Source organism: Athene noctua, chromosome 11, assembly GCF_965140245.1.
Source record: "Athene noctua chromosome 11, bAthNoc1.hap1.1, whole genome shotgun sequence".
Taxonomy (NCBI): domain Eukaryota; kingdom Metazoa; phylum Chordata; class Aves; order Strigiformes; family Strigidae; genus Athene; species Athene noctua.
In genome coordinates, this window is record NC_134047.1 from 6,747,294 (window position 1) to 6,769,477 (window position 22,184).

The following is a 22,184-nucleotide window of genomic DNA, read 5'->3' on the forward strand; positions in this document are numbered from 1 at the left end:
CCTTTATATCTCCTCTTCCCAAGGCTGAACAAACCCAGCTCTCTCAGCCTCTCCTCACAGGGCAGGCTCCCAGTCCCCTGATCATCTTTGTGGCCCCTCTCTGGACCCTCTCCAGCCTCTCCACAGCTTTTTTGTATAGCGGGGACCACAACTGAGCACAGAATTCCCGGTGTGGCCTGACAGGCGCTGAGTGGGATAATCACTTCTTTATCTCTGCTGGTGATGCCCTTGCTGATGCAGCCCAGCACCCGCTGGCTTTCTTTGTGGCAGCAGCACCCTGTTCACTCATACTTGAGCTTGTTGTCCACCAGGACCCCCAGGTCCCTTCCGCAGAGCTGCTCCCCAGCCAGGCAGATCCCAGCCTGTGCTGCACTCCTGGATTATGTTTCCCAGGTGCAAGACCTTACACTTGGGCTTGTTGAACTTCGTAGAACTTCTCCACGGGTTAGATTGTTCTGTGGAGGGCTGAGGTCACCTGCTGATTCATTTTATCAGCCAGAACAAGTACATAAAAACTCAACTAAAAATGAGTAATGGAAATGGGAAGACTGGATGGAAAAACCTGTGCTCAGGAAGAATCTTAATCTGAGGTTTATCTTGTGCAGATGAGCAAGAAAGGCAAACCCCTAAAAGAAATATCACCCTTTTATGGTTATAAGTCTTTGTTTTCAAGCAGTATTAATGTATAGCAAGTTTTTACCCATTTATTCTTGTTTAGAACTTTTCCTTTAAATAGTTGAGCTTTTTGCCCCCCTCCCTGGTGATTAACCATTTTTTCCCCACCAAGGAAATACAATGACATAAACAGTTGAGTTCCTGGCAACTAGAGATGTCTTTTAGCCGTTTTACTGATTTGGGAACGCCCCGTTGGACCAGCAGCAGAGCATTCTTGCCAATGGTGGGCCAAGGGACATCTTCTTACACTGTTTTATTGGATGTGCTGTAAAAGGTATTGAATATAGACTAATTGAAGTTTCAATTTGTTGGTTTTGGTTTTTTAATATTACAAGAAAAGGAGCAGACATCCTATTTTGGAGCAAATCCCTGCTACTGCCGCCTTACTCCCTGGTACCTCCTCACTCGGGAGAGCCTGGTCACCACCTGCATCCCCTTTCCACTTTCTATTCTCCCCTCCCCACGGCTTTTCCCCCTTCTCTCTGGTAGCGCATCAGTAAAGCCCGAACGAGTTGACCTCGTAAATCTCTTTAATGACGTTCCGCGCTTTGAGCATCACGCCGAGGCCTCGGGCGCGGTGCCCCGGTGCGGGGCAGTGCAGCGCGCTTGGCTGGGGGCGCAGGAAGCCAGCACGAACCGAAGGATGCGCCTGAGCTCTGCGGAAAGAGGTTTAGTTTTAGAGACCAAGGGCACCGTCCCGAGCGCACCCGGGTCACTGTTGTGAGGGCTTTTCTCTTGTTGTGGTACAGAAACAGGAATAACGCGGTTCTGTGTGAGCTGAACGCCGAGCAGGAGCGGCGAGCGCCCCGGGCTCCCCGCCTTGGCGCAGACCCGCCGAGGCTGCGGCAGGTCACGGCCGGTGCGGGTAGCAGCGGGCGACCTGCGTGCACACTCCCACCCCGCCGCCGGCCGGCCGCAGCGAGCACAGTGCCCCGGGGCGCGGCGGGACCGGCGCCCGCTCCGCCCGCCCCGGGTTTTCCCTCTCGCCCGGACACGGCGGGGCGGGGCCGGGGGCGGGGCCGCGCCCCACGGCGCCCCCCCGGCGGCCGAGGCGGCACCGCCCCCCGCGCTGGCCGCGCCCCGCCGGGCCGGGCCGGGCCCCGCCGAGCCGAGCCGGGCCGGGCCGGGCCGTTCCGCTCCGCCGGGCCGGGCCATGGCCACTTGGCGGCGGGACAGCCGGGTGACCGCCCTGCAGCGGCTGGGCTGCGCCGGGCTGGCGGGCGCGCTGAGCCTCAGCCTGACGGCGCCGCTGGAGCTGCTGACGGTGCTGGCGCAGGTGGGCACCTGGCACTGCCGGGGGGGGCTGCGCGGCGCCGGGCACAGCCTCTGCCGCGCCGAGGGCCCGCGGGCCCTCTGGAAGGGGAACCTCACCGCCTGCCTGCGCCTCTTCCCCTACAGCGCCCTGCAGCTCGCCGCCTCCCGCCGGTAAGCGACCGGCCCCCAGCCCCCGGCCCGGCCGGGCGGGGCTCCGCGGGAGCGCTGCGCCCTGGCTCCGGCCCTTCGTGCCCGTGGCAGGAGAGGAGGGGGTGGAGGTGGAGAGCTCGGTCCGTAGGGGCGCTTTAATGTCTGTCTCAGCCGATGGCTGGTTGGGGGTGTGTCCCCTCTCCCCAGGGCCACGTACCCCGGCGGACAACTTCATTTATTTAGTCCATTCAGCGCACAGGGCCTGGTGCTACGCCAGCAACTGCTTATAAAGCCACGGATGTTCTTCAGATGCTGAAGGGTTGGTAGTCTGTGGAATCTCCTCTGCTCAGCCAGATTCCTTTAGAAATGAAGTTGCAGTGCTACCTACAAATGTGACTGTGACGTCTGTTCTTCGCAACCAATTAATTTTATTTATTTATATGCCCTCAAATATTTATATTGCCTGTATCAATAACAAACTCATTATACAAATCTTTGTTATGCAGCAGTCACGCAAATTTGATCAGTTTTGAAGTTGATATGTGACTTTGTTTTAAGATCTCGTTTTCGATAACGGACCTGAAACTAAGGGAAGCGCCGGCAGGACTGCCGCAGGATCAACACGGAGCAGCGCTGGCTGAGCTCTGCTGACCTGTGTGGTTTCCTACAATTCCCTTTTGTTGCCTTTTAGTATCTTTAAGCCTTTGAAAAGAGTGCCTGACTACGCGTGTCCCAGCATGTTTTGCCACTTCGAACGCTGGGTTTCTTTCTTCCTTTTTTTTTTTTTTTTTTTTCATTAGGGTCAGCTGGGTGCGTGGTATGCACTTGACATTTCCGCCCAGCTGGGCGATGGGTTATTCCAGTTCACGGGTTGTGCTGGGTGGGGAGAAACATGGGCTCAGGCCGCGCTGGCCAATCCCGCCTGCTGCGGCTCTCGCCTGGGCTGACGCTGCGCAGCCTGCTGCAGTTCGTCCTTTATCCGCCTGAGCAAGATTCATCCTCCCAGCTCCGCCTGCGCCTTTCAGGACGTGATAGATGAAGCACCCTGGAACTGGGCAGCTTTGTTGTGTCCTTCTGCTTGTAATGCACACGGTGGTCAAACATGGGGAGGGATAATGGCAGCGGGAAGGTAGAAACAGTGATTTAAATGTAATTTAAAGTTCCCAGAAGAGTCAGTGTGTTGCACCAGTATAACCTAGTTGATTTTGAGCAAAATAATTAACTTCATTCTTTGTTCAGCTTGAAACAGTGTATTTCCTTTGCAAGGCTATAGTTTGTCTCTAGTTTGCACAGGGAATTACGGGTGGAAGTAGGCTACCAGGAAATTAAAGCTAAATTTATTAAATAAAATTTCTTAAAATGTATTAAATGAAAAAAAAAAAAACCCACCATATTTATCGATACATTATTTGGGGATTTTTAAATGGATTTTTTAGTGAGAGAATGGTGTATATAAAGGCAAGAAACACAAAAAGATAAATGTTACACGATAACAGTAATGCCAGTTGCAGAAGGAGTGGGGCTGAGCACAGGCAGCAGCCCCAGGAGCGGCAGTGCGGGGGGAGCTGGCTGGGGAAGGGGGGGTTGAGCTGACTTTGCACTCCATCTGCCGTGACTGTGCACAGACTCTCCATGGCAGTTTCAAATGTTACCTGGGTAGTGCGTAGAGGCACCCCACCACCCTCCGATGCATTTGTGCACTCACAGGAAAATCAGGCTGTGTTGCTTTAGGGACTGTACAAGACACACAGGGGAAAAAAAGTTTATGCCCTTTCACTTCTGCTCAGCTAGTCTTTCTGCTCTGGGCTCTCTCCAGGGCAGGAGGCAAGTAGATGCAGGGATCTGTCACGCAGTAGAAGATGCATGCTCATGCAAAAAAAACATCAACTGAGCAAGCAGTGACTTGTAACTTTTTGCAAATTATTTTCTTCTGGACTTGGTAACACTGAGTAGATTAAATGTAAATCTGCTCTTTAGGCAGTTTAGTTAATTCTTCCAAAATAGGATGTTTCTTTATGTCAAGATTCTCCTCTCGAGTCTTTTGATTTGCTTCTTGCTGCCTCCATGACGCCTCTCTTCATTGTAGGAGTGCCCTGCATACATAGTCCTTCTGTGCATCACAAATGCTTGTGTTGTAGGTTAGCCTTTAGAAATCTGTGCTTCAGTTTCAAAATTTCAGATTTAGATTTAACCTCTTGAGCATAATAGTGCCTGAACATAAGTCTTCTCTAGCAAAGTATCCCTGTGGATCTTTCTGTCCCAATGTACACAACAGAGGAAGGTTCAGTTGTTCTCAGAAGGCCTGTGATGACATTATCTATGTATTTCTTCTTACATAATAATTTTGGCTGGGGGATTGGACCAATGTCTCTAACTAGTGAGAGATAATCAGAGAATTTCTTGCAGGCATGTTTTGAGTCATGGTAATTTTCATCCTGTAGATGGAAATATAAATGAGGATTCTGTAGTCAAAAATTACTTTAAAAGTCTCTTGCAAAGCAAACAAGTAAATAATTTGAACAATTATTCCTTGTATCATTGAAGATATTTTTTTCATTGTTGAATTGGTACTCTGGACCTCCAGCACAGTATCACAAGTCAAGCTATGTGAGCTTATTCTGTGCTTGGAACTGGGGTGCAGGTAGAGCTATGAAAGCTGCCTCAAAAAAACCTCTTTCAGCTACTAGAAGTATTGTAACTCAGTAACACTAAAATCAAAGCAAATTGCATTTGCAGAGTTATATATTCCAGTCCCTGACTTAATTGTTAACTATAACTTGCATTTCTGCACTTCTGTGCAGTGTGGATTTACCCAAAATCACTTTGGGCTCTTGGACATATTGTTTGGACTCTGCTTGTGTTTGCCCATTCACATGTTCTGTTTCACAGAGGTTCTGATGCTTGTGTGATGTTGTATATAGTGACGTCTTGGATGAAATACATGTTGAAGTTTCAACTCCTGCTGCTGAAGGGGCTTGTGGACCGAACAAAAATTACTTTGAGAATAATCTGCCTTAATTTTTCATGTCTTTTGTTCATACTGTCATTAATAATACCTCTTTTATGTGTTTGCTCTAGACTCGTTATACTTTTCACGGATGAGTTGGGTCATATTTCCCACTGGAGAGCCATCATGGCAGGAAGTCTGGCTGGCATGGTTGCAACCATCGTGACTTACCCCACTGACGTAATTAAAACACGTCTCATTGTGCAGAACAGACTGGAACCATCTTATGAAGGAATTCTTCATGCTTTTTACAAAATTTATCATCAGGAAGGACTCCTTGCACTCTACCGAGGCGTTTCACCAGCTATATTAGGTAAAATAATAATGGGGAAAAATCACTTCATTGCACAGTGTTCATTGCAGCTATGTAGTGTGTTCACTTGCTCACTTGATTTCAAGACCAAATAGTAATGTTCTTCTGTAGAAGATATGTGGATTTTCAAGGCACAACTGTACTGATTACCCCTGCTGTAGCTTTATTGCTTCTAATTATGAACAAGTGCGTAGCATTTTATTTATGGTTAAGTGTTAAAAAAAATACTCCCTTCTTTTATAGATGATCTAGTTGTGCTCGGATGCAAGATTTCCACTATTTAACTCTTAAAATAAATAAAAATTATATATGCATACAATGTTGCTAATTCCTATCTAGGTGTGAGAGTGTCTCCCTAGCTGGTCAGTGAAACAAGCACGAGCAGTAATGTGTGACTGATGTGTAAAGTGAAGATTAGTGATAGTCTCTCTTTACATAAAATGACTTTTAAATTATTTATTTACTCTCCATAGCTTTTAAAAATGCCATTTAACTTTGAGTACACTTTTTCACAATATGGCGTTATAAAAAATGCATAATAATGATAATATTATATAATCCCACTATAAAATTGATGAGACCATGAAGCAAGCAAAAGAGGACAGCAGTATCCCTCATTGGCTCGACTGAAGAGGTGGCTCTGTTTACCTGTACAACTGCTACATTTGGGTTGGACTGGAGTAAGAGCTTGTCACAAAAGAGATAACCTGGAGAAAGAGCTGACCTCTCATGAGACCAGAGCAGTTAATTCTGACAATGTGCACATTTTAATATGTAAATATATGCCCCTATCAGCACATCTAGATGCTACAGTATGGGTGTTTGGTGGTAAACCAGTGACTAAAAAGTAAAGTTCTTCAAAATATTGTTCGGGTTTGAGGTGTAAACAGGCAGTGGCTCATCCCATCTTTCTAGGTTATGTGATGAGCAGCTCTGTTTTCTTAGTATAGAGTCTGTTGATACAAACTTGTCTGGTTTGCTTTCTAGGTGCTGTCCCATTTTCTGCAGGCTCATTCTTTGTTTACATCAATCTGGACAAAATCTGGCGAGAACCCATAGTTCATTTCACTCCTCTTCAGAACTTCATAAATGGCTGTGTAGCAGCTGGTGTGGCACAGACACTTTCTTTCCCCTTTGAGACTGTCAAGAGGAAGATGCAGGTACAGAGCATTCATGTTACTAGTACTTTGTTACAGGTGCTTGTTGCAGGAGCTTGGAACAAGACTAGCCAGATGATGATGAGTGCCACTTTATTTCTCTTACCAGTAGGCTATAGAGACTTTGTTTTAGGTTGGCTGATTTTTGTCTTGGTTTGGGTTTTTTGAGTTTTTTTTAAAGTCTGAAAATTATTGTTACAAGTGTGTGGTTACATTTTAAGGAAGGTTCAAGTACTATCATGTATACTGTCAGACTCCATGTCTTTAGCTTTCTTTCTTTTCTTTTTCATAGCAATTTCATCAGATTCTCACAGTTCAGAATTGGCAGACTTTCAGTCAAATACAGACATTCAGTCCCCTTGGTGTCAGGCAGGATGAATGAGATCCATTCATTTTCAGAGTCTGCATGTCTGCCATTTATGCCTGACCTATGTACTGGCAACCACAAGAAACTTGCACAGCAGGTATTAAGTCTGAAGGGTTGGAACTGCTCTTGTTCTTATTTCTGACTCTTCTGGCTAACAAGTGACTTCCCAGTTGCTGGTGCTGCTGCTTTTCTGGAGCATCAGCAACGTGGGAGTTACTATATCAAATTACTATATCATTTTATATTATCTTGCTGATCCTTTCTCCTGAAAGTTTAGTAATAATGATCTAAAAAAAAAAAAAAGCCACAAAGTAACCGCTACCACACAGCTGTCATCTCACTGACATAATTCATTTGATGATGTTGACTTTTCATTAGAACCTGATCAGTAGAGTGACAGTGAATAGCTGTCATCATCTGGTAGCTCTCTGGCTGGGGCATATGAGTTTGTTCTTTCAGCCTAGTTCATGGAACTGCAGATTTGTGGGAAGCTTTTGTTGTCTTATAAAAAAAGCAGTCATTTGGTGTGGCCTTCCCCTTCATCAAGCAGTAGCCTGGTTGGTAAGCTAGTGACTTGTGGTGATGAAGAAAACGTCAGTGAAACTGTGAATTCCCCTCTCCAGCTCCCTAGGTTCCCTTTTTCAGACAGGGCTCATATCCAGTAGCACAGAAGCCTTTGTTGCCTCCATCTCCTAACAGAAGACCTCAGTGGAAGTGATGTCTCTTACTAGACCAGCTCATGTAGCTTCTGTGTCCAGAAGTCAAGCTTTAAGCTGAGCCCTTTCATGAAGTATCTCATGTCTCAGGTGAGAAAGAAATTCTGACCATGGACTCTTGATAATTTTTTCCAGCTGTGTCAGTGGGTCTCAGAAAAGTAATTATTCCTTACAAGTCCTCTTTTTCTTTATATCCTTAGGCTTACAGCAATAGTGTTGCCCTAAAGAATAAAGGAAAGGCATTTACTGTGCTGTTCCTCTTTTAATATTTTCTGTTGATACATCCATTACTTGAACATTCATTTTTCATAACCAGTTCAAAAATAACTTTGATTTTTAACTGGTGTGATGTTAGTTCTGTGTCAAGCTTTGTCTTGACAGGCAAATATAGTGGAACAGGCCCATCTTTCATTTTCCTGCCACTAGGCTGTACTCTTTCACCAAAGGGATCCTTAAAACATCTGATTGGCACTTCTAGAAATAAGAAGGGACCTGGATTTATTGCCTAAATATGTAGGAAGTGAATATGCTAAAAATACTTTGGACGGAAAAAAGGCTCAACAGCAGACTTTTTTTTCTTCATATATGCATTGCAGCAACTGAATAGTGAATTTCCAAGGTTAGAGAAACACCTCCTGTTCAGTGATTTATTCTAAAGGCATGGGAGAAGGCAAAGGTGTTTCAGAAGAACTAGCTGCCTAGGTGTGAAAGCCTATAATTTGTTTGGTACTGGAAATTACATAGGTCATAGAGGCTTGTCCAGAAAAGAGACCTGTTGAAAATCACACCCGAGCTGATACTAAGAGCTCACTGGAATGAATATAAGGTCATCCAAGAAGTTGTTTTTCACAGTTAGCACCAGGGTATGGGCCAACTTTCCAGGGATCAGCTCTGCTTTGCGCTTACTTGCTGGCCTGTTCAGTTTGCAGCATGGTGGTCAGAAGAGAGAAGTGTCTAGGACAGCACCAGAAAAGGTATCATGTCTAGACCTAGAAAGGAGGAGAATAAAGCAGGGGAAAAAAGAGCTTCAAGACATTTCAGTATTTTGTAGAAAACAGGGGAGCAGACACTTCTGATTGCAGTTTTTCTCATACATCATATTCTGATCAGACTCTGTTCAGTGATTCACCCATCTAGCTGATAGAAAGAGGGGTGTACCAAAGCCTTCAGCTAACCCCAGTCCTGGTGTGAGTGTTCTGCTGTGCACGTAAGGAAATGCTGGCTTTGTTTTGAAGCCATCAACGCTGGTTTCATATACAAAGAAGAACCCAGCATGTTGTGGAGGTCGGTTATCAGGTTCCCTTCTGTCCCACTGATCTGACAGATAGAGGTAGTATATTGCCAAAGAAGACTTTTGTAGTGAACCTGTTGGCGATGGGGAACCAGGGAGTTGTAAGACAGTCTCAGGAGCTTCAGAAGCTGAGGAACCAGGACACAAGGCAGTCTTCTCTGGTTCTGGGATGGAGCACAAGCTTGAGACCGGAACATCCAGTTCAGGTCTTTACTTGACACGCTAGGGAGTCCTGGAGGAGTTAGCTCCGTCCATCTCCTCATCTAGACAGTGCTTGAATTGTTTGCACGTACTAGGAGATGAACTCTGTTATGGGAGGAAGGATACGGTGCTATTTTTAATCTCAGTTGTAATAATTTTGTTTCATCTTTTCTCATTTTACATGTTTGAATCCTACACTTCTAACGTCAGCAGCTTCTGTCACTGACATCTGTGGGAGTAGGAGCTGACTGTCAGTGAACAATTCTTCCTCTGTTTTGGTGATGATTTATGATGTCAGATTTGCTCTGTAACCATGGCTTCTTCCCCCTCTGCTATTAGAATTATCTTTATCATGCTTATTTTTTTTTCAAAGATGCTGTGCTTGCTAAATGTACTTGAATGTTTTTCTTAAAATAAATGTTAATTAATGTGAATGAGTCTTACTGAATATGTGAGTCCTCTATGTTGTGCTTATCCTAATTTTATTCCTTTGTCTTCTTTTTTTCACTTTGCTCCTGATTGGCATGTTAGAGAATTAAGAGGTACTGTATGCATGTTTCAGCATGGAAATACGGTTTTTGTTGTGCATCTGTAGAAGGGGATTAGTCAAGGAGAGGGTTATTCAAAGGGATGTTCTATATGCTTTCCTGACTCACTCTTATGTTACATCAGTTTCTGAAAAAAACCTTACTGATCTTTATATCCTTCTGACTGTTATTCTTGGCTTTCCTTCCTTACCTCACAATATCATGTTCTTTATTAAATCCAGTATCTAAGCAATATTCAAGTACTGCACTTTTACCTTGCAGACTTGCATACAAGAACACTTTTCTTCTTTTTCCTTTTTTTTTTATTGCTGCCTTAAAGCAGGGAAATACTGGCCTATGAATGTGTCTGGGTCTAAGGGAAGCACTGGTAATATGTTTCCACTTTGGCACATCATCTTTTTGCCTGTGATGACCTTCATAAGTGCATATTGGACTGAGCTCTGGCATTTCATTAAGGGAAGATGAATTTAGAGCTGTTATATGCTGTACAGAAGATTATTATTAGAATGACACTGATCCCAGACTATGTGTAGAACTGAAGATCTACAAACATGCAGATGGTCAGCGCAAACCTAATACCCAAGTTTGGCACTTCCCTCTCTGCACATGACCCTCAGAGGTAGGCTCAGATACCCCTGGCTGGTGCTTCTCAGCATTTGTTCCAAATTGACTTGTGACTTTGGTAGTTTTGTTAGGCAAAATGCACAAAGATGACCCTAAAGTTTCACAGATACTCCATCAACTGTACAGTTACTCCTCACCTGGAACAAACTTTCCATGGTTTGCAGAAGCTCAGTCCTGTCCCTGTATTTTGATGGTATAATTTGTTTTCATTTCTGTGACTAAAACTTTTCTGAAACTCTCCCTTGCCAGTGAATGCTACTCAGGCATAGCTTTACCATCAAACCCTGGTAATACAGAATAAGCATACTTTTAGTATACTGCAGGATTCAGCATAGTTTTGGTGTTGACTGCACAGCATCCTCAAATTGTAAAGTCATCTCTCCAGGGAAAGCATTGTTCAGTACTGATCTTTCTGCTTTAAAATCCAGGCTTTGAATTCCCTCCACTGCCATAAACAAACAGGCTCACTGTTCTTGGTTAGTGTAGGCTGTTGTCATGCATCACCCAAGAAGTGGCCTCCTTTCAGTGACAAAAGTGAATCAGTTAGGCCTCAGCCACCTGTAGGTCTGCAAGGTGTTTTGTTTTGGGTTTTTGGGGGGATTTTTTGGTTCTTTGGAACACGGAGATGCAAGTGTGAAATCTGTTGTAAATTATGTAAATGCTGTGAGTTCTTAGTAACCTGGAGAAAACTAAGCCGTCATTCCCTTTGTGAGGTAGTCTGTTTATGATAAATGCAATTTTGTGCCTTCTGGGCCATTTTCTAGTCTGAAGTCAGTTAAAGGAGATACCGAAGTCTCTCTTTAAAAGTAGTACTGTTATTTAAGTATTTATTTTAAAAGTCCCCTAACTTATGTTCACTGCATGGTAAAAGTCAGTCTAGCAAGAACCCAGTGTTTATAAATAAAGCTTTGGAAAATAAAATTATAAATGTTCATTAGAAAAGCACTTTCTCCCCTCTGAAATGAGGAGACAGTGCTCCTGGGCTGCTTAAACATGAGTAACTTGGAAAGAGCGCTCTGTCATTGGAGATGGTCACTGGTGCGGGCATGGCAGCCTCTGAAAGCTCCCAAGCTATGGTGTTCCTGCTGTTTGCAAGATCTGTGTTCTTGTCAGCTGGGAATATGAAAGTCACTGGAGTCATGACCTGGTTTAAAAATAAGAGATCCTTTTTTGGGTCATGTGGTTCACACGACATCTCAAAAGCATACGTGCTCTCAGACTTTGTGCAAGGGAGACCCGTTAATAGTGAACGGTATGGGAGCCTGAGCCTTGAAAATTTTCAGAGATGAAGGTATTTGGCCACACAAAGTGGTAAATTTCATAGTGTGGAAACAAATAAGGAGCAATATTACTACTTTTAGTCTAATTTTCTGTGGAGGTAAGGCTTATATAGTTGCTAGCTGTCTGTTCTTGCCCCCAATAAGTTTTGATCCTGCTGTCTGACTTCAACTAAACTTGACAGAGGAATGGAGGTTTCAGAGATAGAACTTCCTTCAAGTTTTGTGAAAACAAGTGCACAGATAGGGAAGAAAACTCCCAAAATATTTCACCTGAGGGGAAGGCTGCAGTGTGAGTTCTTACTTCTTCCTGTGATCCCATGCTCCCTTTCTCCTTGCTTCTGGGGTTCAGGCATCAGCCAGGACCCCATGGCCTGGGTGGTACTTGCACATGGGACCAGCCTGGCTCCTCTGATTACTAGCAAATAGGTAGTAGATGTCAGATTCTGGTGTTGGTAAAATCCCTTCCTTCCTGCCCTTTTCCCCTATGTCTAAATGCTTTGAGCTACTAGCATTTTTTATTGTTTCATTGATGGTGCTATAAAGATATTTTATACCACTTTCTCTGAGGCTGTTGCAGAATAGTGCCCTACTGCTTTGGGAAGTACTTGGTCCAGTAAACGGTTGAGACAATGCTTGGAAAAAGCTACTGAGCGTAATATGGGCTTTGCCTTCTGTAACAGCCTAGATCAGCCTTTGTGCATCTGAGCAAACCTCAGAAGCATTTCTCTTAGATCCCCAGACTTCTGCAGGAGAGAATCATGCCTGCCTGTGAAGTTGAAACACTGAACAGTGCCAGTGGAAAAAATGGATAAGAGATGAAAATCGTAAATCAAGAATTGGAAGCAGGACTGGTCTGATCTAACAGTCAGTTCTGCCTTGTGACAGCTCGTGCTATGTCTAGTGGCCTTTAACCAAGGAGCTGTGGTGTGCTAAGCATGTAATACTCTCTCTGGGGTGGATTACAGCAGTAGCTTAGCACTGCAGCACAGCGGTCTGCCAAAGAAAAGCAGGAAAACACACTGTACCCATTTGAAATGCAGGAGGTCTGAGGGAGGGCAGAATGCAATTCTTGGAATTATTTTTCCAGATACTGAAGCAGCTGCCGTGCTCCCAATCCTAGATTTGGTACTGCCAGCTGAGCATGGCCACTGGCCTCTTACAGTCTCTGTACCTCTGTGATCAGTGTGGTATGAGTGAGAGCTCTTAATCTGCTTTGGGGCAAATCAGACGGGTTAAGTCAGCCCCCCTTTTTAAACTTGGTAAACTCACCCAGCTGACGCGGCCTGACACGGGTTAGGGTTCACTGCTGTGCACACACAACTATTGCAGCCATAATTTTCAGCAGGGAGACAGTAATATCTCCAGAGTGACAGCTGCCACTGTTACCCCTAACGTGAGTACTTTTGCATCAGCTATACAGGAGAGCCTTGTATCCATTTGTCTGTGTTTAGAATGATGTGCCTGTGACATGTAAGGTGATTAATTATGCAAAATACTCCATAAACAGGAGCTTAAACTTTATGGACACTCTCTTCTTTTATATCTGCTTTATTTTGATTCGGTGTAATTCCTTGCCTCATCAACATAAGGCTAATGGAAATTTGTTCTCTGTAAAGCCCCAATCCTGTAAAATGTTAATTTTCTCCTCAGTTCCTACACAGACAGCAGGAGATGCCAGAACTAGCATTCCTATTCACTGTGTGAAGTGTGGGACCAAGCTAAACTGCCTAAGGCTTTGCACCACTAAATTAACTGGGGATAATGTGCATGAAAACGGTGCCCCCATTTGTAAGGATTGAGCTGAACCTTCACAAGGCATTCAGAAACTATGCAGAGGTGTTCGTGCAAGGGGCTTGCGCTGCCTTGAGGAAGAAGACCTCTACATTCTATATCAAAAGATTTCTTCATACTGCAGGTGTTAAAAGCAGGGTAGGCTTAGGTTCAGTAGCAGAGGAGGGATTCTGCAACAAACCGTGAAGCCTCAGGGTACAGCAGGCCTGGCGGTTATGTATTTAAAGCTGAGAGTCACACTTCTGAGCAAGCGGTAAATTGTTTTGCTGGTTTGGTGCTGTTGATCTCAGAAAGGCGAGATGATTTGGCCCCAGTTCAGGTTACAGCGGAAAGGACAACATGTTCCTGAAGTGCAGGAAGCTGGAGGTCAGCTGCTCTCCTGTGCTGCTCTGCAACCAGCTGCCTCCTGATAGTTGTCACCATTTACCTTCCTACACGCCTGAATACCTGCGGTGGATTTCAGCCAGGGGTAGGTCAACGTTACCAAACCATGGACACAGAAAAGACCATGACTACCAAGTCAGGCTGTCCTCCAGGAGAAAGGATTGATTAGCCCAAGAGAATGCATGCTTTTTCCCCCAGTGTGAATACTTATTTACATTTTAGTTCTTCCTTGCTTGAATAGAATGAAATGCTCTTTCAAGCGTTCCACCACCTTCGCTTGAGTGAAATTTCTGCTGACTGTAGTGGCGTTAGCTTGAATGAAAACTGTAATCTTTGTCCTTCAGTTTCCTTTGAACTACAGTTACACTTGCCTGTTGCATGTGTCTTTATTAACCCAGACTGCAAAGACTTCTTATTTTAGTTTCCAGATTAAGAGTGTGAACTCTTGAGCTGTGTTGTAAAGTGCCTTCCTGTACTTTTTTTTTAATTGATCAGAAGTGTAGGACACCTGAACCTGTTGAAATTGTATAAATAAGCAATTTTACTATATTTACCATCAGAGTAGCATACCACCTATGGCAGCTATTCACTGTTAGTTGAGCTTGCATACTCTGTGCTAACAGTACTGCATAATCAAAAAAAAAAAATTACAAATCTCTGTACCAACAAACTTTATGAACAGGGAAGGGAGGGAAAAAGTATGTGAACTGAGAGGGAAGTATTTCCAAATAGTCTCTGATACATGTAAATTCAGGTAGTTGCAACCCAAAATGTCCTAAAGTGCAAGTGGAAATTTTTTACCTGCACAGCTCTGGGCTCAGGCTCAAGGGACCTAACCACCATGTCTGCCATTTCCTGACCTGGTGATCCCAGCTTGGTCCGTGTGGCTACTGTGAGCCCAAGTAAAAATAAGAAAATTCAAGTGATTGATCTTTTGATGGGCATGATTCCTACTGCAGCTGTGGTGAACAACATCCATCCTTCAATCCTAAAAGGAAGAGAGGAGGAGAGGAGCTGTGGGAGGTCATTGAAGGGGAAATCTTTATAAGGGTCTGTAATTCCCAAAATGGAACTGTGTTGTTGTGGCAATCAACTCATGATACAAACAATGGGAGAGATGGTGTCTGAAGAGTCTTCAGGTAATAATAACTTTAACAGTTAACTTGACTTTTGCCATGACACTTTACTCTTATTTAAATACTTTGTTTATATTAAACAATGTGAGTGCAGGTAGTTGTTTGGTGTTTTTTTTTTTAAATACATGTCTCTCAGGTTTAGATTATCAAGACAGAACAGAGTGCAAACTTTGGGGATGTATCACAGTGACTTAGTACACTTGGTGGCCTCTGGATACTAAAAGACCACATTTGTGAGAGAGCAGATGGAGCCAATTCTGCATGTGATGTGCTTTAATCATTTAGAGAACCCATTGTCCATCAAAGGTAAAAAAATTAGCAATTTAGCCCCACTACTGCTGTGACTAACAACTTGGCACTCTGTTATCAGCACAGTGAGCTGTACTGTATCTCCAGCCTTCTGCAGTATGAGACACCCATAACTGGGGGGGGAAGGAAGTCTTTAAAAATGTTCATAACAAACAGGTTTCCATGCTGCAGTCCATAGTGTGAAGGGGTGTCAAAAGGAAGGAATTCAATCTGCTTTGAGATGCATGGTGTGAAACATCTCTGTCATAAACCTGATCTTGTTGGTATGAGATTAGCTGTTTGATTCTTATATAGGTTTCTGCAAAAAAGGTAGAGAAGCTAGTTTGATCTATTTTGTTGCTTCCGTTTTCGGGCTTGGGTGCCATAGGGTGCTTGTGAGGATTGCAGTGTTGCAGACATGTTTAGATGATGCAGAACTACCCAAAACCCACAACTGTTTGTTTTTTTTTTTCATTAAAAACAGTGCCAAATTAAATGCCTTTCTATTTTTTTCTTTTATTAATACATTTTAACTGTTTTGCTGTGTTCTAAAATACTGAAGTTTTAACTACACACTGATACAGTTTTTAGATTTTCTTTTGCAGTAGGTGATTCTGAGATTGTGTGGACAATTGTTATTTAAATACTGTGCATAGGGTCCTAGAAACATACTGCTTCTGTAATGCAGAAAGACTGGCAAAGCATACTTCACCCTGCAGACTGAAATCTTGAAAACAGCTGTAACCGTGGTGAATGTTACTATAAATAACCTTTCAGTAAATCTCATAAGAGGTCAATGTCTGCTGCCAAATTAGAAATCTGAGGGTTTGACTTACCTGTTCCTTTTTAACTGTCTTCTGGATGTGTTTACTGCATGCAGAACCTTACTGAAACCTGCAGTGCACTTGTTGCCTGTCTTGGTGGTGTCGGCAGGAGTACTGTAATCAAAAGCCTTTAATATGTGCTTTTGCAATGTATACAGTAATGAAGGGCATTAAGTCAAACTCATGCAGTTAGTTCTGGCAGGTCTTGCCCTGCCTACCACCAAGGGACTTAAAAAGGAAGGGAAATGCATGTTAACAGCATTCCTGCTTTCCTCAAGTGTTTTAGAAACCTGTCCCTCTTCACTGCTTGGCTGCCTGTAATTTTCTTTACCAAAAAAAGCTTGTAGAAAGTTGTTGACAGTCCAGAAAGCAGAACGGGGTTTCGAATCCAGCTCTCCTATGACTGCTGTTGCATTTTTCATAATCATATAATGCTTTGGGACCTTAAAGCTCATCCAGTTCCACCCCCCTGCCACGGGCAGGGACACCTTCCACCAGCCCAGGTTGCTCCAAGCCCCGTCCAACCTGGCCTTGAACCCTGCCAGGGAGGGGGCAGCCACAGCTTCTCTGGGCAACCTGTGCCAGGGCCTCACCACCCTCACAAGGAAGAATTTCTTCCTTATATCTAATCTAAATCTACCCTCTTTCAGTTTAAAACTATTACCCCTCATCCTATCCCTACACCCCCTGATCAAGAGTCCCTCCCCATCTTTCCCTTTAAGTACAGGAATGCTGCAACAGGGTCTCCCCAGAGCCTTCTCTTCTCCAGCTGAACACCCCCAACTCTCTCAGCCTGTCCTCACAGGGGAGGTGCTCCAGCCCCTCATCATCTTCGTGGCCTCCTCTGGACCAACTTGAGCAAGTCCATGTCCTTCTGATGTTGGGGGCCCCAGAGCTGGACACAGCACTGCAGGGGGGGTCTCACGAGAGCAGAGCAGAGGGGGAGAAACCCCTCCCTCGCCCTGCTGGCCACACTGCTCTGGATGCAGCCCAGGACACGGTTGCCTTTCTGGGCTGTGAGCGCACATTGCTGGCTCACAGTCAGTTTTCCATCCACTATGACCCCCAAGTCCTTCTCCGCAGGGCTGCTCTCAATCCACTCCTCGCCCAGCCTGGATTTGTGTTTGGGATTGCCCTGGCAATGGTCCCGTCTGTCCAGGTCCCTGAGGATGGCACATCCCTTCCCTCCAGCATGCCAGCTGCACGACACAGCTCGGTGTCATTGCTGAACTTGCTGAGGGTGCACTCAGTCACAGTGTCCATGTTGCCAAGAAAGATGTTAAACAGCGCCGGTCCCAACACCCACCCCTGAGGACGCCGCTCGTCACTGCTCTCCACTTGGACATTGAGCCGCTGACCACAACTCTTTGAGTGCGACCATCCAGCCAATTCCCTATCCACCGAGTGGTCCATCCATCAAACCCTTGTCTCTCCAATTTAGAGACAAGGATGTCATGCTGTTTAAGGTTAACTTACATCATTTGAGTGCTCTTCTAAGCATCCCTGGTGCTGATATCACCATTCTTAGTGGAACTGGTCCCTGAAGTCTCAGTTGCAGCACTCAGCATCTTCCGCAGTACAGTCATGAGAGTCTTTGTGTGGGAGTTTCTCAAGTAGCGTGGATTAAGATTTGGAAAGTTATTTTTCTCTTTCTCACTGTTGGATTTAGCTATTGCTTTTTAAACTCTTATACCCCTTAACTAACAGAGCCAAGTGTACAGCTGGGCTTCCTTGTAGCAAATGAGCATAAGTGAATGTGTGCATGACCCTTGAACTACCTGCAAAGGCAGGGCTGGGAATACTGTAAAATCACAGCAGCTAAATCCCATAGTGTCTGCCTCTTGAGTCCTAAAACAGGGAGACTGTGGGAGCTTGCAGTTAAGAATTATGGAAACAGCTGTAGCCCCATGGAGTTAGCAAGGCCAATGTAGACACAATGGGGACAAGCAATTAGAACCGTTGAAATACTTTCTCCCCCACAAGTGTGAGCCCTTTCTTAGAAATCAGGTACCCTGTTGAGAAAGTTCAAAGAGAAGCAAATGCCTCTGTTCTCTCCTCCTTAAAGTGTAAAAGATTAAATCCTCGGCCCTACTCTTCTCTGGAGTAAAAGAGCCAGGACATGATAAAGGTGATCCAAAAGATAACAAATCGGGATGTGGTGGAAGCCTGTTGCCTCTTTCTCAGTGAAGTGCTTTCCCAGAACCACCTCCCAAAGCCCTGTCAAAAGGAAACTGTATGGTTTTACCTGTTACCTGCCATCAGAAGTATTTCACATGCATTTCAATCATGCACCAAAAAAAAGTGAAAAAAAAAATCATATGTGGTGGGTTGGGTTTTTTTGTGAAGAAGACTATACAGTTAGTGTGTGGTGTGATTAGGGGTTTTCTGTTAGCTTCTAAAATTTAGCAGTAGACTTGCCAGTAATGCAAAAGCATGTAACAGCATTAAAACTATTTGATTAGCAACTTCTCTTATATACCTGGAGCATGAGTTTTGATCTGTTTCCATTCCCAGCATCTTAAGTTGCCAAGTATTTGAAATGTTATAGCTGAGGCATCTAGAAAATGTCATCGCCACTTGTCAGTTTATGAGAGGCTTATCATAGGCTTAGCAGCTCTGAGAAGCTGTAAGTTAGTCTGTCCAAGGAGGGAAAAAATGCTACACCACATGGTGTTTCAGATCAATGAGGGGATAATGATATTCATATTCACCAATCAGTTAACTATACAAGTCCCATTTTTATGAAACTTCTGCCCCATGGTGATCAGCTTGCATGCATAAGTCATCAACCTGTGTCCTGGGGTTCCCATGCACTCCTGACTGAGAAGTGGCACTTGCCATGTGTTTGAGTGAAACACTGATTTGCCAGTGCAAAACAAACCTGTGGCTGCATGTGCACAGATGGATGAAGATGAGATTATTCAAGGTCAGGTTATCCTGTCTGTGCTAACATGGTAGGAGATTAATGAAGGAAGGATTTTGCTGTTAAAAATGACTCACTACATTTCTTTCATGTGAACAGACACTGTCTGTACTGCAGTTGGAAGTGTAGCTGCTAACTTTAAGCAGTTTGGATCAACTGACCATGCAGTGAAGATACAGGAGCACAGGCACCAACTGCTCACTCAGAGCCCTTGGTGGGCTTGTACAGCCTGGGCTGAAACCTCCGGTCTTCCCTTTCTGCTGTGCTGATGCTACCCAACCCGCAGTACAGTTTGCCCTTCTCATCACAGTGTGGTCGCAGCCTCAGCAGCCAGAGTCGACACAGTGCACTCTTCTGTTTTGGTTGGTGTTACAGGAAGGCAGCGTGGCATCTGGGGCGAGCCCCGAGCTCCCCTCTCAGGTGTTCCACTCTCCCCAGACCCGAGCGGCCGTCAGACGTGGGGCCGATGCGTTATGCAGAACTGATTTGGATGATTTGTCCTCACAAGGGTGGGATTTATTTCTAGTAGTGACATGGCAGAAAAGGAAGCATTGTGTGAAATTACTGCTCTCTTTCATAGCCATCAGAGAGTCAATTCCCTCCCTTTTTAGTCTGTATTTCAAGGCAAAATAGCTGATTGTTTTGGGTTGACGGAAGAATCCAGATCAGTCTCCTGAAACCTGTCATTAAGCGTTCCTTATGTACCAGAATGGAGAAAGTAATTCTCTTTGATTACTTTGGTTTTCCTTTTGCTTGTTTTAAATCCCCCTGGGTGTCTCTTGAACAGGCTCAGAGTCCTTGGCTTCCCCACTATGGAGCAGTTGATGTCCATTTTACCGGCATGGCTGACTGTTTCCGGCAAACTGTGAAGAACAAAGGTGTGCTTGGACTTTGGAGTGGACTCACACCCAGTCTGCTCAAGGTGAGGTTTTGCTTTCATCCCAATCAAAGACTACCCTGAAGTAATCAAGATGCACTTTTGGGCAGTTGGGGTTATAAAGCTTATGACGTGCCTCCGTACTTATTAGCAGCTTATAGGTGACAGAGTCTGTGACAGAACAGCTATAACCTCAGGCAGGTTATAAACCAGATTTGGAGCTTGGTTTGGTCGTATTTTCCCTAATGTAAGCTTGGCTTCTAGATGTCAGTGCTTTCAAGTTCATTTGAATGTCCTGAGAGAAGGGAGTGCTGCTAACACATAAGATAGGGTATGCATGGGGGATTGCAAGTGATCCACTTATGACAGCTGAACAAGTTCTGTTTCTCAGCTGAGCTCCGGTAATTTGACATGTTGTACCAAGCTGTAAAGAAAATTGCGCTTGTGTAAGCCACTTCCCCAGAAGTCAAAAGTATACTTTTGACTGGCTATTTAATGCATGCATGTCCATTACTACCGCCCTTGCTGAGTTGAAAGCTTGAACGACATCACAGTAGCATAAACAGAAGGTAATTTAGTTTACAGAAATACATTTTGTAGTGCTGTGGTGAGGATTACCTACATGGAGTACTACAGGTCAGCTAATGAGTGGTAATTGAGTGACAACATGATTGATTGTGATGGCCTGCGTGTGCCTGGCCCTGCCTTGGCTGGTGTAAAGCCACATGGCACCTGAGCTGCTGATTCTGCATGGGGCAAAAGAAAAAAACCTGTTTAGTCACTCTGCTGTATGTAGAATAAATCCCACATTTCCTCCTGGGATTTGCTGAGGTTTTTTAGGATTTGTTTAGGTGACAAGTTGTGATAATCCATAAGCTAGCACAGACCTTGTTCGTCACAATATTGTTATAATTAGTTATGTACCAGTAATAAACTACTTTTAGCATGCTGCAGGTGCCAGCCTAGTTTGAGGTGAGACTCTGATTTTATGTAAATGAGCACAGCTCTATTAGCAGATCAGATTTGAAGTCCTAGAATTTTCCTTTTTTAAAACATCTAAGCTAAGGATTGATACTGGTGAGTCTAATACTGCCTTTTGTATCTTATGTTGCTTTTTAAAATTTATTTTCTCAGATTGTCCCATACTTTGGTGTAATGTTTAGCACCTTTGAATTCTGCAAGCGGGTCTGTCTGTACAGAAATGGTTATATTGAATCTCCTTTAAATTACAAGCTAACTCCTGGTGTGGACCAGAGTTTACAGCCACAAGAACTGAGAGAATTGAAGCTACTCCGAAGGGAAAATTTTGAGCGAAGGAAATCAGCTCTTGAAAACTGACATCAGAGTGTCTGTTACAAGATATATGTGCTACCTTTCTTAAGGAACTTTGCAAGAAAGACATGCCGAACTACAGGTACCAGCATCTTGGCAGATTGCGTGGTTTTACTTCTGAGACACCAGTGCCAGGAATGAATAAATCTTGTATCTCATTTGCTGAATGGATATAAACAATATAAATAGCAAGCATATACTGAAGAGGAGAGATTCAACTGGTTTGAAATCACAATACTATTGGAACTTGAAATTGCATTATTCTAGGTGCTTTTCCATACTGAATAGCCATTTTGAGATAAAACCACTTGCAGAAAGGCAAGAGAACTGAGGTGAGACTATAAATGGTATCTTCAGAAATACGAAGAAAATTCAAATGGGTTTTTTTAAAGTAATCTGAGATACCGTGTCAGCCAAAAATTATAAACGGAGTAGAATACATACAACGTGCAAGAATTTCTACCGAAATGTCTTTTTTTTTTTTTAATGATGCTGTATGGACGTGGCATTCTCTGTATGCAGAATTAGTCTCAGTTCAGTCACACTCCAGAATCCAGTCTTCAGTGTTTGAGCCTTACTTGAGAATAATAATTTTGTATGAATCTTTCGTGTAAAGATTAAAATATGCTGCTGAAACCATGCTTTTGCTAAGAGAGAATTGTAATGTGCAAAATGAACTGGAATACACCGGAATGACAATCTTACAAACTTAAGCGCATACTAGAAAATCTTCCCCCCTTTCTCCTATGTCGTTACTGCATGTACTTGAATTATTTCACAGGCTTTGAAGAATAGTTTTCCTGAAGTAATTTCCTGAAAAGTGCAGTTCTTAAATATATTAGGTCTTTCAGAGCCATGAGCCTTATGTTGTTTCAGTATTCTTAAAGCTCTATTTTTATATTTAACTACTTTTTAATTCCTGTGCACAGACCCGGGCATACAGTGCTGCTCCGAGCTTGCCAGGAGGATAGCACTGTGCACATAGGCTGTGAGTTTTCCTCTTTAACAGCTGCAATCCAAGAGCCACTGACAGTTTCTGTAGACTG

At 44.1% G+C, this 22,184-nt stretch overlaps 1 protein-coding gene across 2 annotated transcripts; it reads left to right on the forward strand.

Moving 5' to 3' along the window:
• Positions 1–1,757: 1,757 nt before the first annotated feature.
• SLC25A43 (solute carrier family 25 member 43) lies at positions 1,758–21,778 on the forward strand. 2 transcript variants are annotated; one of them, XM_074914820.1, is made up of 5 exons: positions 1,758–2,100; positions 5,158–5,399; positions 6,387–6,559; positions 19,717–19,851; positions 20,941–21,778. In XM_074914820.1, exons 1-5 carry the CDS (start codon positions 1,829–1,831, stop codon positions 21,142–21,144), a joined length of 1,026 nt encoding a protein of 341 aa, XP_074770921.1. In that variant the 5' UTR covers positions 1,758–1,828; the 3' UTR covers positions 21,145–21,778. The 2 variants fall into 2 exon arrangements, with proteins under 2 accessions (XP_074770921.1, XP_074770922.1); XM_074914821.1 differs by having other exon boundaries at positions 21,040–21,778.
• The last annotated feature ends 406 nt before the right edge of the window (positions 21,779–22,184 follow it).